Raw genomic sequence first — 18,871 nt, 5'->3', positions numbered from 1 at the left:
GCAGGGGTCATTCCACAGCGGGAACGATAAGCTGATAAGCCCCATAATGAAGCAATTCGACCCCACTAAAAATCGCCCAGAGCTTCTGGAGCTCCAGCTTCAACTTACAAGCTTGTCGCGTCTGTAGCACCGTAACTTGTACGTAATTTCAACAAAACATAACAAAACATTCAATATGGCACCTACCACGATTCGGACGCCGCCCGCTCTCACGGACTTCAAGCCTCTTGAAGAGCATCTCCAGCAAACCCCCGAGACATTCTTCGGCGGAAAGCCCGTCCTCTACTACCATGTGACCGGCGCAAAGGCCTGGATCCCCAAGTCGCAACGCGGCAGGCTGCCTTTCTTTCCGGCCGACCTGGAGGCCGAACCTACAGCTCCTGAGGGCGCGGCCTTGAGCGAGGGTGCCGAGGAAACTGTTGAGCAGAAAGTCGATCTCTACGTCAACTCCCAGTACGTCCATTTGCTCTCGAGCCGTCAAGGTCCTCACGCGCTTGAACAGAAGCTAATCAGATCCCACCTCTCACAGAAACCTCACAATATTCTCCCCTTCCGCCGAAGTCGGTTTCGAGATTCCCTACCCCGTGATTAGCATTCACGCGATCAAGACCATCGGCACCGGCGAAACCAAGTACCCCTCCGTCTTCCTGCAGCTTGAGCTCTCCCCCGACGGCGGCGCCGACGACGACGACTTCGAGACCGTTGAACTCACCCTCACCCCCCCACCCGCTCATGCAGGTACTACTACTGCTCCTGCCGCCGAAACCCTAGCCGAAACGGAGGAGGAACCAACAATCGGCAAGAAACAACCCGATAACGAAGCTACAAAACTCTTCAAGGCCATCACCGCTTGCTCTGACCTGAACCCCGATCCCGTCGAGGAAGACGACGAAGACGATGAGTACGACGATGATAGGATAGTTTTTGAGGGTGATGCCATCGAAGGGTTCCAGGGCGTGTTTGCGGGGTCGAACTCGGGAGGTCTGCCGCCGCCGATGCCTGGTAGTTCCGGGTGGATCACGGCGGAGAACGTACACGAGTACTTCGATGAGCAGGGGAACTGGATTGGTGGTGATGAGGAGGTTGAGGTTGAGATCGAAGGAGAGGAAGAGGGTGGTGTAAGTGGAGAGCTTGGTGAGGGTGCTGGTACCGTGAGGAGGAGAGAGGATGTGGAGGATCCAGCTGGCGGTGGAGAGGAGAAGGAAGAGCAAGGAGAGAGCAAGAGGGCGAGGATTGACTAGGGAACCTAAGAGCAAGTGAGAGAAAGGATGAAAGCAGTGGACACATCGTACGCTTGCCTTGTTGGAGAGGACTCGGCTGAGACTATATACAATCCTGCACTCAGACCCATGTTGTCAGGCATTTCAGAGGAGTGTGTAGGAAAATTGTAAAGCTACGGTCTATGGATACTTGAAAATAGAAAGTGGTATCTGTACCCGCTGGTTCGGGTTCTTGACCAACGCGTGACGCACTTCTATGCTACTGGCGATCGTCGGGCCCAAACAACGGAAGCCATAGAACCTCCTTTCTCTGGCGCTTGGTGCCAATCTGGAGAAAAGACCGAAACGAAACAAGGTGTGTAAAAATTCTCGATCAGCGCGTGTCTAGCCAAGGAACAAAACAGCACGGAAGGGGCAAAGGAGCGAGAAGCCTGGAGTCTGAAAGGGCGTTTTAGCCCAGGCGATTATACCTGACCCAACTCAGTGTTGAAATGCTGTGGTAGACAAACGGCAAAGCACTTGAAGCAGGGCAGGCCGCTGCCTCGTGACATTTGACGTCGGTGTTACATAACAGGGACATCCACAAGCCTTTCCGATCATGGACCTTCAAGAACTTCTCCAATTCTTTTCCTTTCTTCTCTTTTCCCCCTCTCCCATACATCATTTCGATTCTGGCCTGCTCAGTTCCAACACCATCCGTCTTTCTAACCAGTGTACTGGTTTGGAAGAACACTTCGACTTCTGTCACGGTTGGATTGCACATCCTCCTCTGCAGACACTCTTCTTACCCTTTCTTCTTCGCTCTTTGCCCACTTGTCCGTGTTCTGAGGTTCATTGCCTAAGCGATCACCTCACAAACAATCTCGACCTTCACTATGATACTGTTCAGGTTGGTTTATTACTTCGGGCCGTCCATCCTTCACGCTCACCCGGCTCACCCGGCTCACCATCATCCACGCAGCAGGCCTTCAGAGCCTTTCTGCAAGGCTGGTTGGAGTCAACTGCACGTTCTCCAAACACCATGCTCTGCATTGTTGTTTTTAAGAATATGACTAACAAGCCGACAGATTATGAACTTATCAGTGCTGTCCTCGCTCCGCCCCTCCTCATCCGTCGTCTTCGGACCCCCCTTTTTCTCGGCGCAGACTCAGCGGCAGACGTCTCTTATTTCGAGGTGCAACGATGGTTCAACCGACCGTAAGGAGTTTTGTATTCTTCTATATGTTACCGTGAGTATCACCTGGTGCCCTTTAGCTATTGTTGCAACACCCTCTTTCTTGTAGAGAATGGGAAGAAAAATCGAGGGACATCCAAAACTCCGAGGGACACATCAGTTCTGTATGGCATTTACTACGGTGGTCGGAATGTTAATGCAGCGCATGCCAGGCCCAGACCTCAGATCAAGCAGCTCAAAACCGTTAACACTCTCACTCTAGAGCCCCATACAGTACTGCCTGTCCCCCAATTTTTGGGTGTCCCTCAATTCTTCTTCCCATTCTCTGCTTTGCGACAAGCGACCAGTCCACCTCACTCTCACGGTTGTCCACCTGTGGCATGTGCAGTCGGGCGTCACCCGCCCACTACCGAACTACAGGATTTATTCCAGACCAGGCGTGGCGCTCCCTCCCCTCAATTTTTCTTTCAGAAGACAATCTTCCCCATGCTTGCCTTCTTCTTTTTATGCTCACACCGTGACCCAAGGTACTTCCCTCCCAACCCCCCCGCGCGCGCCTCCCCACCTCTTCTGTGCAGAAACTTGCGCCGACGTGGCAATGACTAACAATAGTACTTCTAGGGCTTCTAGGGCATGGAGGGCTGCACAAAAGTTCTCCTACTACAGCGCCAACAAGGGAGAGAAGTGCTCAAGCAGCCTTTGACTCTGTGGATAAAGACCAGTCATTCCATGCATTTTCTTCCAGTGGCGAGAGTTCGGTAAGTCCACAAGAACCTGGTATCTTACCTAAACAACAGTCTTTCTGTCACTTACAAATGTTTACCAGCTTGGGAAACTCCTCTGGCCGCTGTCTGTACCATGAGATTACGCAGTGGGGTACTATGCAACCAAAGGGCCCATCATGGCACAGGCGTATCAACTCGAAAAAAGGCCAGAGAGCCCATCAAGGACTCAAACAGGACATTTGATGCGCTATCGCGTACCAATGGCCTACAGTCAGCACCTGAGCATGAAAAGCGTCAATAGCTACGGCACCAACTCCATGAAGGTACCCACTTGTCCGTCGAGCATCGACATGGCGGCGAACTTGGCCAACGCGTGTCAAGGACAACACAGCTTGACAGTTGGCAACAGTCACGGCGGTGAGCCCAGTGCTGCGCATCGGATACCATGCTGGGTGTTGGAAGAATTCTTGCCATCTCTCCAGGTACCTTGAGTGGAGAGGGCGTCGACGAGACTAGCATCGAGTCACCGCATTCTGACTCGGATCTACCTGGCGAGCCATGTCAAGTGCTTGCTTCTCGACTATCTCACAGTTTTCTCCGCCATATCAACCTATCAAGCCAGTCTCCCACTTGCGATAACGTCAGAGAAAAAATCATGCAACCACGTTTCCTATCGACCTTTGCTCCCGCACACACATGTTACGGCAGTTGGCCTTGCTCACCTTATCTCTCGCTTTCTTCCCCATCTTTTCCCCTGGCCGTCGACGCACCAAAGCCAAAACATCCTTTTCATACCAACAAAAACAAGCCCTATGGCCGCATAGACAGACGGCCGTCACCCGCAGTAGGAACCACGATGACGACGACGACGACGAACTCTAGGATCGATCATACTTAGGCAGTCCCCCGACATGCCACTTCCTTCCGAAACAAACAGAAGCACGACAACCGAGCTGCAGGACACACCCTGGAGCCGAGCCGTAGACGCGATGGAGTCCACTCCACGCCGCCTTCCACCCACCTCGAACCTAAGCAGAATGCGGTCACGCCGAGAGATGGGATGATCATACAGAGGGCGCCAGTGACGGCGAGTCAACCGGTAAGAACAAGTTCTTTTTGTTTTATTCAAGGAACCTGTTCAAGGTCTGGCATGTGACAGGCATCTAGCCCGCGCAATTGAACCGTTCCCATCCAGGTTCACTGCTTCCAGTTGAGGCTCTTACCGGCCTGGCCTTCGGAAGCAGAAAACACAGGCTTAAGGGAGATGTCATGTATTACGGAGTAAGATACAGTACTCGGATGCCGCCATGGTCTACTTCTCCTTGTAGAACAAGCTCTTAGCCCTGTTTTCCTGCCCCAAGGTAGCATGTTCAACTCGATGTTTTTTTTTCCTTTTCTTCTCTTTTCTTTTTTGTTCAATTCTTTTCTTTTTTTTCTTTATTTCTTTTCTTTATTTTTTTTTTCTTTATTTTTTTTCTTACCTCCGCGAAACAGAACCACCTCTTCTCTACTCACAACTTCGCCACCACAACGGCAAATTCTCCATACGCTAAGCCGAGTGTCGTTCGGAAGGATTTGGCATTCGAGCAAGCTCCGTACTGGCCGTTACCATGGCATTACTCTTCTGGCACTCACTCTCCTTTTTCAATTTCGAGCAAGCTGCTTGTCTTCCCCTTTAATCTCTCTTTCTGCCGTTACTTTTCTGTGCCGTTCAATTCTCTAGAAGACACAACAGGTGTGTGTACCTTTTCTCCTATATACATATCTTCCGTACCAGAAAGTGCCTTCTCGACACCCTTAACCCTACGATACGGCGCATACCTACCGACGCTAGTGCCGACGACCGCTCGATCTCCTCCGTTCCTCGAATGATGAAGAGAAAGGACAAGGAAAAACAAACCAAGAAGAAACAAAACATACCTCTACCCGTTGATGTGAGGGAGACTCTATCTTTCACTCCAACTCAACTTCGCAGAAACCACTCTACGAAGTAGAGTCAGGGTGACAGACAGAGACCTTCTCACACAAATGGGTAAAGATAGATGGAACAAAGAAATAATCGAAAGAGGCATTCTGAAAACCTATTGTCTTCTCCATAGACATTCAGGTTGCAACATTGCCTCAACAAACGAAGGATGTAACAGTTCAAGCCCTTTTTTGTAGGTTTTCATTTCCTTCGTCGTCATCTCTTCGTTGTTGAAATCTCTGGTTCCATTCTCATGACCCTTCCGTTCCTGTTTCTCTAGCTAGAGAGGTAGGTAGAATCATCTTAAACTTCCCATCTGGTGATGTAGTTGGCAAGATCTAGATGACAGGAATGTTCCCTTGACTCCAAACGAAGCGGGACATTCCTGACATAGGACATCTCCATCGCACCTACTCTATAAACATAGCATAGCTGGCGTCCTGGCAGCCGCGTTCGTCTGACCAATGTGAGCTCGTCTATAGAGAACGGTCATTGTCTGATTCTCGTCAGACATGACTCTTGGTCCAGACATCATTTTCAATACATTCCTTCTTCCATGAGGCTTATGACTGGTTCCGGACTGAAATCAACGTCTCAAGTGACCCTCAAAGACCGGTAGCCCGTATTTTAATCTCTTCCAAGCTACATGCCCAAATAAGGTTACCCTTTCACAGCCGTTAAGGACTAGAAAGACAAACAAGTGCACAGTGTCTTTGTCCGGCTTCCCCTTCTCCTTATTATCAACAGACTTCCTGGATTTTATTTTCTTATTCCCGGACTTCACAAACCTCACCGGATAATCCATCGCCTCCCAGAAACATGACACGTAGCTCTCAGTACTGTTGAGTACCTGGACCAGGGTCCTCATATGGAGAGGAAAGGGGGGGGGAGGGAGAGAAGAGAACGAAGAGGAGGAGAGAGAGGAGGAGGAGGGAGGGAGAGGGGGGAGAGGAGAGGAGTGGAAGGAGAAGAGGAAGAGGGGGGAAGAAGAGAGAGAGGGGGCGGAGGGAAGCTCGACACCCAGGACGCCCCAAGAACCTTCTGAACGCCACCAGGACTTTTGGCAGACCACCTGCAACACTGCCCTCTTTTCTCGACAAACTCAGTCAAAGGCAGCTTGCCCCCGTGGAAGCAAGGCCATGCATTCCACCTATCTCCAATGTAGGGTCCAGACCCAAGTTCAGGATCGAAGCATCATGAGTATGCCGGGAGAGCCCAGGTTCGGGCTTCTCTCTACATGACAGGTCGCTGTCGACGACTCTATCAAGACACAAGGGAAGAAGAAGATTATGGAGGTAAACGGCGGCAGTCAAGCAAGACCCCAACTGGATGCTGTCGGAGGCTGTGGGCCCAGGAGAAGCCCATCGACGAGGCTATCATGCCGGTCTGCTGTTGTCTGCACAAAGACCTGAAACTGCCGGTGTTCCTTGTTTGAAGCAGAGTAGGCAAGTTTTAACTTGTTTGAGGGACTTAATGACGACAAGATACTTACCTGTGCCGATGGAGGGGTCTAGGACCAGCAATGTGTTCATCGTCGTCACAGCGGGCGTTCAGATAAGACAGTTCGAATACATTATGCAGGTACGCTCGACAACCTTCCATATTCTGTGCTTCTGCCAGCACGTGTGGCAATTGTCATCCATCACTACTTAAGTCCTGTATTTATTCCACACTGCGGGGCTGTCTCTCCATTCCGGCTTCTTCTTCCTCGCACAAATCCAACAAGGCCATCTTCTCAATGCTTCGCCTTGTTCTCTTTAGCATGCCATGCCAGTTCCAGCTACAGTGGCGGTGCCTTTGACGACCACGTCACTACGGTGTCGAGATGGTTAAGACGCCGAAGCACGCTATCTGCCCGCCCACGTCATTGCTGAACAACTCCCGCAGGGAGATGACGACTCCCCATCAATGTCCGCAGGGAGTCCCGTGTCCCTGAAGCCTGGAACCCCTAATGTTATGTGAAGAGCACACCATCTTCTCCCGATTCGTCTGGAGCTGAAATGCGAAGAGTTCTGTGAGAAGCGAGGCCGCCAAAGAGGTTCCCAGGCCCGCCTCCCACGAGGAGATGTCCAGGACCTGTGATTCAAGGACTTGCTGGGGTAGATATGCGCAAAACTGGCGGAGGAGGTGGCGCGAGGCAGAGAGAAGGCATATCAGCAGTGGAAGCTGACGTGTTTGGGATGAAAGACCATGATGGATGGCGTGGAGGAAAGGATGGAGGAGGAGGACGCCCCCGACCCACCGCGAAGCTTCGACTCCGTCCCTTGAACCCCCCCTCAGCAGCCGCCGGACCATGATGGCTTTATCGTGATGCTGTCCTGGAGGAACCAATCATGTACCAACAGTCCTGTAAATTATGATATAGTCATAGATACCTATACAGAACGATAATGCACCCTGTTCCTCTCTCCGCAACAATTCGGCGACGCCATGTAGGTGTACTCGCTGTGCCTGAACGCTGATAGCTGTCTCCCATTGGCCTTCATGATCTTGAAAGCCTCTCGCTCTCGCTCAGGAGTCGCAGCCCGGATACAGTTGTATCTTGACCCGGGGGTCTTCGTGTCTGATTCGACTTCTGGCAGACCGACAGCTTTCTGGTTTTGGCTACATCCGTCGGTTAACACCGGCATCAGGTGGCCGGTAGTCCATCCCGGGGACCCGCTTATGAGTACCTTACCCTGGCACCAGCGGTCAGCGGCCGTTTCGACCGCCTCGGTCACCCCCCTCGCTCTGTTTGGAAAGGGGTCTGCCCTGACCCAACCGCGTGCTGGCAGGCACAACCAACGCCGGGTCCGCAAGAGGGTACCCACTACCTTCAAGCTACAGCACTCCGGAGCCATAAATTCAACGCCTGGACTTCAGAAGTAACCGCCCGGCTCTGTAGCTACAGTGGGTAATGGTCGAAGTGTGAATAACCTCGAGGGACTCCGAGGCCGGGAGTTCACTTCCTTCTCCGACCCAAAAATGGCACCATTTTCAACCGGATGACTGGGGGGATCTTTGTACATAACATAATAACACGAGTCCAATACATTAGCTGCCCTGCTTGTGAATTTGTGACTGCAAGCTCACCTTGAGAAGCCCGACGCTAGCCATAGAATGCCCGCCCATGCATTGTGACTGCCGTGGAGCTGTGAGAGGTGCTAGGCAACGACGCCGGGGTGTAGATGCCGTACCTGATTGCGTTGCTTGAAGCGATAGAACAGGGAAAGGCCCGCAAGGCTGAAAACAAGGAAGGCAGGAGAGCCTGGTCCGGTGAATGGGAAGCCCAGTGAAAGAGAGGCCACGTTGCCGTGGGCCCGGCCTCTTTAACAGGAGCGGCTCGCACTCGGAAGGCACGGCGTGACTGCCAGGATGACCATGACAGCCTATGTGTCTCTGAAGCATCTGCCGTCATTGGGATCGCCACTTCCTCGCGTCACTCGCGTCATCGTGTTGCCTTGCACTTCCCACTGGGCTCAGTCATTGCAGTCCGGCGCCTGGCTGCCACTTGCACAGCTGCCCATGCCCAGGCAGTCAGATCTGTACCAGGCCCGGTCTCTGAGAGCCTGAACCTGTCTGCCTGATGCCTCGCCGGCCTGGAAGCGGCAATCTCCGCTCAGATCCCGTCAGCTGTCGTTCATGTGAGCACGGCATGGTGTTCTGGTGTTGAGCCGGCTTCCAGGCTCTTGCCACCTGGCATCCCGACAGACGAGGGGTTTTTAGTACATAAACCCCGCTCGCTCGCTGCTGTTGCCTTCCGTGAGAGTGTTCTGGTGTTGCTCTTTCCTCTTTGAACTGATGACTCAGCCTTCGGGTCGGAATGCCCTCATTTACCCCTGACACCTGCAGATCTCAGCCCTGTCTTGCCGAACGAGATCGAGTCACAAATAAAGGAAACTACCACTCTCGAATGCCGTTGTTGAAGGTGTAGTGCGAGAGACGGCAGTGGCGACCCACTTGGGCCAGGGGTCATGTCTTGGCAGTACGACACGACGACGGGAAAGTCCATGAGACACTCCCTCGTAGTTCCTTCCATTCTCACGACAGGAACGTAGAATCTTCCGCAAAAGCCTTGTTTCCGGCGTACCATCTTCGATCATGTATTCTTGTGCTTCATTTGCTCCGTTACAAAAATTCTTATTGAGGCCGCTCAAGGCCTTGTCGCCGCCGACGTTCGGAGATACTCTCTCATATTTTCGTCATCATTTACGGCGGGGAGCTAAAACGTCTCTTCAGACTGTTCTACTTAGTATACCAACTCGTTAACATCCGTTGGAGCTTCATTTATTGTGCACAAAAAAATCTGTTCCCCAGGCCTTGGTCCCTCCGACTTCGGTGACACAAGTGACACTGCCTCATTATTCCGCGGTTTATGCGGTAACTCGCTGAAAACCTCTGTATTCTTGTACTTATGACCCAGATCTTACTTCTTGATACCCTCATAGGCGTCGTTTGAAGATTTGCCCAATTGTCTACCGGAGCTAGTCAACGGCGCATCGTTTGAGCCATCCCAGACACTCGACTGTGATTTTTTCGGCATTAATAACCAGAACCGGAGGTCAAGACAGGAATTAGATACTGCAAGGATCAAGTGGCGCATCAAATTCTTTAAGAATGGAGCTCAAAAACCTCCAAATCAGCGTCGAGTGTTGTGAGCCACTTGTTCGCTCAAAACCGGCCATGCGCAACAACTGTTTTCCAAAAAGTGAAATGTTTGGCGCAAAACTTGACTCTGGGATATAAACCCACGCACACCAGCATTATTGCAAATGCAAAAGTTGAGAGTTTTGGACGCAGAGCATCGTCATTTGGCTTCACAACATCGTCACGGCGGAATCTTAGCGGGCGGATAGACCCGACTTTGACTATTACGGATCTAACTTGCCTATTGACACCGGTAAAAAGCCAAACCAAAAGCAGGAGAAAAATGAACCCATGGGCATATTGTAGCCCGGTCTGACGGCTGTCCTGGTGCAAGTGCGACTCGACCTCCAATGTTCCGGGACCGAGCGGGTCCACCCCGGGGCTCCACTTGGCAGGGGGTGCTCCACAATTAACTACATACCACATGCCCACAAACGGAAGCTGCGACTGCCGGATGAACTTGGGTTTCTTCGTCGCAAACAAGAACAAACACTTGAGCGCAAAGATGAAGCTGTATCAAAGATGGATTGATAGTCTCCTTGTGGACTGTGCTTCGCATCAAGATCTGGACAACATCCGTGGAGCGTCATCATGTTCGACCCCTCCGTTCGGCGCAAAGTGGGAAGGAGCGCCTAAGCGCCTGGGCTTCTCGTTTGCGCCGCCAGTGACAACATAATGATGATGCGCTGCGCATCGCAAGGAAAGAACGAAGCTTGAATATGGTTGCTAGGCCGTGAACTGTCAAACCTGAAAATGCTGGATGTAGTAAGTTGTCGATGGTCCAAGCAGATGTTGAGAAACTTGGACGCTCGATAACGCCAGTCATTGATGAGAGGTCGTTGAACATTGACTTATAACCTTGTAGGGCTGCAGGAGCTTGGAGGACGGGTAGGCAGACGCACAAGCAAGCAAGCAAGCAGGCAACGCGTGGCGGATAAGTAGAGTCTGCAGGTTCACGAACTTGCTTGCAGGAGGACGTTGCTCGTTGTTGGAGCGAGCGACCCATATATCTAGATGGGCTTCTACTGTCCTGTCTGCGATATTAAGGTGAAAAAGCCAATTGGGTATGACATGAGGCTCACTTAGCTTCCTAGTGTAAGAGTTCAAAGATCGTCGAAGCGCAATGTCTTTACTGGTTCTCGAGCCCCATTGGTAAGGAGTGGAGTCCCGGTGTGGAGACTGGAGTCCCGAACATGCTCCGGCACGGCCCGGGCTCACGCGCCCGGTCATGTCCTTCCCGCGCGCCTGGTCACTCATTTCGGAGTCGGCAATCAAGAGGCCAGGTGGTTCCGAAAAACAGTACACACACGACTACTGCTTTTTGATGAGCCCGTGCGTAGTATTTCTTGGAGCCACCTGGAGGCATAACTTGTCAACATGCAGGCCAGAAAAGGCGGCGAGACCCCACTCAACATGGGGCGACGTTTGATGAAGACGAATATGAGCAGCACGGTGAAGCCAATGCATGGTGCTGGCCAGGCCGGCACTACCATGCTGTTGTTCTTCTAGTCACGTTTTGACAAAGCTCACAACAAGAAAAGTAAGCCCCGGGACAAGCAGAAATCTTAGTACAAAGTGAAAGGCCGCAATGCCATTAGCACAAGCTTTTCTACTTTGCGCTTCCTAACGAAGAGGAAGGACGTTGTCATGTTAGAGCGATCCACCTTCAGGATCCGGTGGATATAGATGAACTGTATAACTGCATAACTGCATGTAGGAAGCCTGTTCTGCCTGCATCAACATCCGTCCTGCCGGAGCAAAGGCGCAGTATCCATAGCTTGCTTTCTGACTGTTATACGCGTCAAACTTTAAATCTTGACAGCGGGACGGGAGGCCACTTCAAAACGGCTCTGCCGTCTCAATGAGTTACAGAGGCACGACAACGTGCCTGCAGATGCAGAACTAGACTTACCTCCACTTTGTAAATGTACGGATACAAAGCACTGTGAAAGATAACCCAGCAACCCCACCCCAGAGAGTACACGAGCACCTCTTCATCCGATCATCGGACGTCCACCGACGCCTGCCACACCGACCCTTCACACCTGACTGGCATTGCGCAGGGACAAATCTTCACCGGTATCGCACACACACCGATGTGCAACCGGGACAAAGCTCCAAGCAACCCCAATAGCTTGGTTCCTCAAATCGACTGCTTCTCATCGAACACTGCCATCCCTTTCGTCGTAATCATAACCCAAGCCACGACCTCAAGTCGTTCCGCTGGGAAATCGGGTTGGTGCAAAGGCTGCATAGATTTGCCAACCCCTTTACGGAACATGTGTACAGAACCCACAAGCAACCCTCCGTCTCAGTTTTCTCTCTCTTTTTTTGGATTCTTCTTGCTTTTTTGGATTCTTCTTGCCTTTTTGTATTCTTCTTCTTTTTCTTCTTTTTCTTCTTTTTCTTCTTTTTCTTCTTTTTCTTCTTTTTCTTCTTTTTCTTCTTTTTCTTCTTTTTCTTCTTTTTCTTCTTTTTCTTCTTTTTCTTCTTTTTCTTCTTTTTCTTCTTTTTCTTCTTTTTTTTTTTTTTTTTTTTTCTCGTATTCTTTTTTTTTTGCTTCCACGAAAGCTCACCCTTACCACAATTAACCCTAACGTACAAAGATGCACATGACGTCGTCACCTTGGCCGCCCTGTGCCCTAAAGACCAAACTAAGCACATGGCAAATGGAAGCTCGCCGCATCAGCAGTGTCACGATGCGTGCCCCTATCCCACAGTCCCCCTCACAAAAGTGACTGTTTGGAATGATCGAAACAAAAGGCGGTCAAACATGAACATGCCACTTTTAGACATCTTTGGCGCAGTGCCTGGTAACATACAAAAGAAAGCACAGCATCGTGTCGCATCGCAACCCCAGCTCTTCCCGTCCTCCAGGTTTTTGGAATCTCTCAACTGCGGATGTGACGATGCAACGATGCAACGAGGTGATGGGACACAGAGCGGCGAGACGTTGTGGCTTGTGATTAGGTAGCAGGTAACAGGTTGAGTTAGGTTAGCGATCAATGGGTCTGAAAAGATGAATGGAGCAACTGAGGTGTTGCAACGAAAGAAATGAAATGGAGTGCAAATGTCCATGTGTACATGCGGCTCTTTGTGTTGACCACGTGCCTCGATGTGTGGATGTGTAGCGTGGTATGGAGGCGCAATTGAATGACGACTGGAGAGTTTCTAGAGATGGAAGAGGTGACTGTCGAGGGTTACGGTGTTACTGCGTTGCTGCTGCTGTTGACTGTCACGAAAGTGCGAATAGCTCTACGCAGCGATGGAAGTCGTCGAAGAATTTGAAGGGTGATGGAAGAGGGAAGACGCAGGTCCCGCCTCGGGCGCTTCAGGCTTGGGGGCTTGCGACAAGGCCGCGCGTTTCTGCTGCGAGGAAGGGGGGGCGAAAGGGGTAGCCTTGCATTGAATCCCCCAGGAGGAACGAAGAAGTGACAGAATGATGCACTTTCCAGGGGAGCGGGCCAGACCTCGAACTGCCCACTACATTCCGAGTATCTTACCGCCAAGCGCTTCCGGGCCGGCACCGGGCCGCACGATGCCCCGTCCTTTCCCACCAGCCGCCGAGAGGCCCGGGCGCTGCGTCGGCACTCGGCAGGTGCCACTGCGGGGGCCGGCAATCTGTATGGAAGGCAGTTGCCCACCGTCGTTGGCCTGCACACCAGCAGGTGATTCTGGAATTTGCCACTTGATGACCCCTGAAAAGTGCGATGCATTTAAAGTTCCAGTTGCCTCTCTGCAATGCAGTGAACCTGACTTTATCCCCAGGTCTTCGGTCAGATGAGACAGAATTTGGGTTGGACTGGTCGGGATGGATGGGGTCAGTGGTAGTACGGTTAGTGTGCACAAGGGAAGTGTGAGACGTGCGACAAAAGGGGGAGGAATTGAGGGGGGTGATGGAAGGGTTCAATGAGGAGGAGAGATTGGAGACATTGCAGGCACGACAGGTCGAAGAGGAAAGAAGAGGTGAATTCATGAATGTGAGAATGGAGGGACGGATCGGCCCTGCATCATTTCTATCTACTGTACGACACTGGCACTTTATCTAAATCGAGCCTTCCTGAGACATGCTGATCGTGAACAACGTCCTGATGTAACTGTGGGTCCCGTGTGGGTTCAGGTCGGGGGAAGGTACTATGGTCAGTGTCATCCAATGTTCCTTCCCCTGGATTGTGCATTTGTCTCAAGTCCGGGTGTAATCTACCTTACATTTGCCTCTCTTCATGTTACTCTACTTACCGCCATAACAGCTTGCAGCGGAAGGCAAGGCGGGGGAGGTGACGATGCGATGGAATGGAGAGGAGAAGATACGGTAAGATGCAATGCTTCAATACAATACAGCCATTGTATTACCTTGACAGGCACCAAACCTTCAAGAGTGTGCCATGTCCATGGCATGATGAGGTCCAGATGCTTACTCCAACCCCCACGCCATACTGATATTATCTGGTACGTGCTCACTTCAGACAGCCGCTCAACTTGGATAAGGTGGGTAGGTGTCAGCCTCAATGTGAAGCATCGTTGTTCTCTACGAGCTTCCATGCATCGGTGGAGGTTGGGAATGGTTCGTTGCGGAGGTGAGGACATTGCATCTGTTGTCAGCATCTTTGGCACTTACATCGTGCTTACGGGACGGACACGGGAAATGTGGATGGGGTAGTCCATAAATGCACATCTCCTCGGTGCAAGATAAGGTTGTCAATCTGTCAGCAGCCAAACGACAGATAACTACCCGTACCCGTGCCTTGCCAACTCCCCCATCTAAAATCCGGCTATGTGGGAAAAGGGTGTCGAATCGGGTTACCTGACGGCTAGTGGGTGGGCTGTTGAAGAAAAGGTGTGATACTAAATGTGGTGGGATGCCATGCACGTCTCGGAGTTGGTTGAACTAGGCAAGGACGGAGGCTGATCAATGTCTCGAGCCCATGTGGATTTCTATGGGTCTTGTGTCCCGTTGACAAAGTCCAACAATCCAGCCAGAAGAAAGCACAGCGAATCCTTTGGGCCAACTGTTGGGCCGTATGATTAGGTATTGTAGTACTGGACGAGCCTGAGCAGCTCAGTGCAGGACGCACGCTGTGGCTTCTGTTGGAGGATGAGGGGGATGCGAGCCTCGTTCCGGGGCAGGGCAAAATGGTTGCCTCGTTTGGTGGGCACATATCAAGAGGAATCGACAGAGGGAAAATTGAGGATGTGGGAAGCCATCATGGACAGGACTTTGGAACAAAGTCGCCACCTTCTGCCTATTGGTCCGGGCTTTGTGTTGGCGATGCATCATGCAAGGCTGCAAGGCTCTTTGGCATTTGGAAGTTGAACGACGAATCTTTTGAAGCACGGATGGTCCCGAACATCCAAAATGCCATAAAGAAAAGATTGGACGTTTGGACATCAGGTCCACACGAAGTAGGGCCGAAAGAGTTCCATACTGTCACGCTGTGAGCATTTGGCCACATTGAAAGGAGGATGTTTTTGACGTTTGTCTATCTAAGCGCCTTACTGTCCAAGCATCTCGCCGTGGAGGAGTACTGGATCTCGTGTTGCCGTCTGTTGGATTCAAGCCATCATCCTCCCGGAACTGGGGATGTCGTGTTGCTTGCAATGATCCGTTACTAAACGGGGGTGCCGGGGCGGATGGTTGATAAAGGTACCACAATTCGAACATGGTAACCTGAAGCCACCTATTTTTGCCAACCAGAATGTTAATGAGAAAAGAAAAGTGATAAAGTGAAAACTGGTGAGGGGTGGTGGTCGATTACCCCAGTATCTGCCTTCCCGGAGCTCAAAGCGGCGATAATCGGGGAATGTCCGGAGACAGAACCGAGCGCCAATACATTGCACATGTAGTACCTAGGTACTTACATCAAACTTACCTGCTCTAGCATGAAGCAAGCCTGTCGCAATAGGCACAGATTTTAGCACATGATGCAGCATATGTGCCAACCCAATTGTGCATGCAAGAGAGTGAATCTCTGTACCCCACGCTCCTTTTGGGATTGCTCTGTAGTAAGGAAACTTCCTGCTACAGAAAACTCATAGTTTACAGACCTCCGTGAGGGGGACACCCAATTGACATCGTCTTCATCGGCCAAAAGCGTCAGGGAGTAACACCAGATCGCGAAGATGACCGTCGAATCATCGTAAAGACCAATTGAGGCTTAAACCAAGTAGGGGCTTCGCTGTACATTCTTCCATTCCACGAACGGCCTGAGCTGGCCCGGACTGGGGTGTGTCCGGCTCTAGATTCAGTTCATATGTAGATGGTTTCTCATATGTTCACGTTTGTTCCACGTAAGGTGACGCTTGTCATACAGTAACTTTAAGATTGTCATTTCTGTATCTATATCGAAATTGCTGTTACATCGGTCTCGTTCATGTACCTGTAGGAGGGCGCATGGCCTCGCCTCGGTCTTGACAAAACACGCATACCTTAGAATCTTGTGAAATCCGGAAACGAGGAAATGGTGTCCACGGCCCAGTTAAGTAGTTATAAATACACTATGTTATGAAACTCCGAGAGGGCATACGCAAGTATGACCGCATTATACGGTACATTACATCTTTCTGGGGTGTATGGTATTAGGTGGTCTTGAGAGATTGTCAACCCTTCACCACTCACCTACTGAGACAGATTTGACGGTCTAAAGCTATTCTCAGGCTTCTTCAGTACAACCTCAAGGCGGTTGGAACGTTCAATTGGTAATATGGACGCCGGCTGCCGGCCGAAGATTATTGACACTGACCTTCAAGACTCGCTCTTGCCCTGGCGGGCGGTAAGCCCCAATACACTTGGTCTGTGCGAACTGTTGATCGGAGAAGGAACGAAGAACTACAAGAAAGTTTTCCATTGAAACTACGTACATGTATTTTACGTTCTCCGCTGACATCACCATTCCCGATTACAACCATGCCAAAGCATCGTCATCCCGCCGATACCAGACTGGTCATTGGCCAATGCTATGCCAGACCGAAGCAGCAAGGTGGGTTCTGGCACCTAACCGGTGATTCTACGTCGGGCCGAAAGGAAACAAGGCTGACTACTCCTCAACAGGCTCATCAAATCCGTTAGCACCGCCGTATACCGTTGGGGACCCGAGCTGCCGAGATCACCAGAATCTCTTCCATCGCCGCTTACGCTCACGGTTTACGCTCTGATGCTGAGAGCTACCTACGGAGTTTCCCACATGCCGGCAAAGAACAGTGTCAGCATTCCAGAGGACAAGACGTATACCCCAACAAGCACCGGCGGGATCGGTTGGCGCAAAACGTTTCCGCCGTCTAGATCCAAAGCCTTCAATCGAGATGATCAAGGATAATGGGGCATTGGTGATCGAACCCTCACATCCCGGCGATGTTAAGGAACTTCCACACCGAACTGTTTTGTGAACCGAAATCTGGCTGTGCGCAGTGTTTTCACCCGCCTTGTACAAAAGAGTGGGTGTTGCGTGGACAAGGTCAGCTCTCACCCACGGAATTGGTCCCGTATAATCTCCTCGAAATGAGATATCCGTTCTGCTTTCCAGACTTCGAATAAGCTCACTCCGGATTCTAGACGGCAAAGGAAACACCTCCTCTGATTTTGTACAATGTAGGGAGCACAGAGAAACCCGGGAAATCCACCATTTTAACCTCAAACTCATTGTATGCTGTAGGTGTAGATACAAGCATCAGTAACCCTTCCAAGCACTGAACGGATACTGTATTAACTCGGGTAAACCAGATACAGGCTGTGCAGAGAATGCAGGTTATAAGGCTGTCAGTTGTTTTGGCAGCTGTCAGGGGGCATGTACATTGTTGTCGGACATACCTAACCCTTCATCCTGAATTGCGGTTCCTGCCGGTCAATACGGTGGACGAGTTTGAAGAGATCATACGGTATTCCAAAATGATGACAATCCGTAAGCATCTCAACACAATCTCTAGAGTGATGATCCGAGCATGAAGGGACATCTACTGACATTGGAACATCATCAAGAAGCTCATCCACTGGGGGGGCCTCCCCATTTATGTCCAGAACTCAACCACCATGACCGTATGGATACCGACGGCCAGGCAGTCTTCTTATCGCTGCATTGCATGCAGTTATCCGACACTCCATTTGAGCGCATTGTCAACAAAAAAACACGCGCTCTGCTGCTACGAAGCAGGTAAATAACATCAAAGCTGGTAAATAACAGCATATAAGCAATGTATGTATAGGTACGTCTCAGGCCATCGGGGCCAATCACGCCTCCGACAGCTCCCCATCTGAGATGGGAAGCACTGCGGATTTCGAGAAATCTTGGTGATGAAATGTCTGACTCGTCGGAGGACATCATTCCAATCCATCTTGAGTGGCTGACAAGACTCAAGCTGCAGTGAGCGCTTTTGGCACTCCTCTTTGCAACATACATCAACACAACGTTGCCTATCGAGCTGCCGATTCCGAAAACGGGGATCAACATGTCACTTCATGTTTGCGGCCATGGCATGAGGAGGACAGACATGGTACTTCGACACCAGCCTGTACGCAACGACTGAACAGGTCAAGATCGCATTGCTCAACTATTTCCCTAAGCGGCTTAAAAGCTTCCCAGTTTGGGGAACTACAAACCGGATTGGGCAATTGGCCATTCGTGGCCCACGCTCCTTTATGTTAACGTGCATTCGTTGACGTTCCACACGGACATACGGTGTCTCGGATCCCTTTCGAGATGTCGAATGGTACAACATTGCTTGGTACGTCCCTGGCAGCTGCCTGGGTTATGTTCATCCAGAGGGAGTTGTACCATAGCGCATGGCTACCATTCACCGAGGGAGGGAGAGGGAGAGAGCAGGGGAGCGCTGGACGGAGCCATTCAATGAGAGCCTGAGACCCCTGAGGCATTGCCATATTGAGCCAAGGCAGGGGTGTTTCTGACCTATGGCATCTCGTCCCACCGGACAGCCTGAACCAGACACTCGATCATTCCCCGTCTTGGGTGGTGTGGTAGCCCAACGCCCCAAAGAAAATACTCAATGTTGCGCCCTGTCTATATTTGCACAAGGGCACGAGAAACTCGCAACATCGATCCTTCCCACAACTGATACCGCGTCCGAAGCTTCGCGCCATCATCCGGTTCTGGCATCGCAGCTGATGGACATGGACAACAACATGTTCCGCGCCGGATGTCCGTGTGGCTAA

At 51.2% G+C, this 18,871-nt stretch overlaps 1 protein-coding gene across 1 annotated transcript; it reads left to right on the top strand.

Annotated features, from left to right (window-relative positions):
• The first annotated feature begins 119 nt into the window (after positions 1–119).
• On the top strand, positions 120–1,434 carry B0H65DRAFT_487383 (regulator of volume decrease after cellular swelling-domain-containing protein). Its single transcript, XM_062827699.1, has 2 exons — positions 120–453; positions 530–1,434. The coding sequence occupies exons 1-2, from the start codon at positions 176–178 to the stop codon at positions 1,239–1,241; spliced, it is 990 nt and encodes a 329-aa protein (XP_062684071.1). The 5' UTR covers positions 120–175; the 3' UTR covers positions 1,242–1,434.
• The last annotated feature ends 17,437 nt before the right edge of the window (positions 1,435–18,871 follow it).

This window comes from Neurospora tetraspora (genome assembly GCF_033439725.1).
Source record: "Neurospora tetraspora strain CBS 560.94 chromosome Unknown B0H65scaffold_2, whole genome shotgun sequence".
Taxonomy (NCBI): domain Eukaryota; kingdom Fungi; phylum Ascomycota; class Sordariomycetes; order Sordariales; family Sordariaceae; genus Neurospora; species Neurospora tetraspora.
Note: the sequence above shows the minus strand (reverse complement) of the source record. Positions and strands in the feature narration are given on the sequence as shown.

Bases quoted from the DNA above. Each gene is read 5' to 3' on its own strand.
- B0H65DRAFT_487383 (XM_062827699.1), top strand. From the start codon at position 176: ATGGCACCTACCACGATTCGGACGCCGCCCGCTCTCACGGACTTCAAG. The intron at 454-529 runs GTACGTCCATTT...CACCTCTCACAG, and splicing joins GATCTCTACGTCAACTCCCA to AAACCTCACAATATTCTCCC.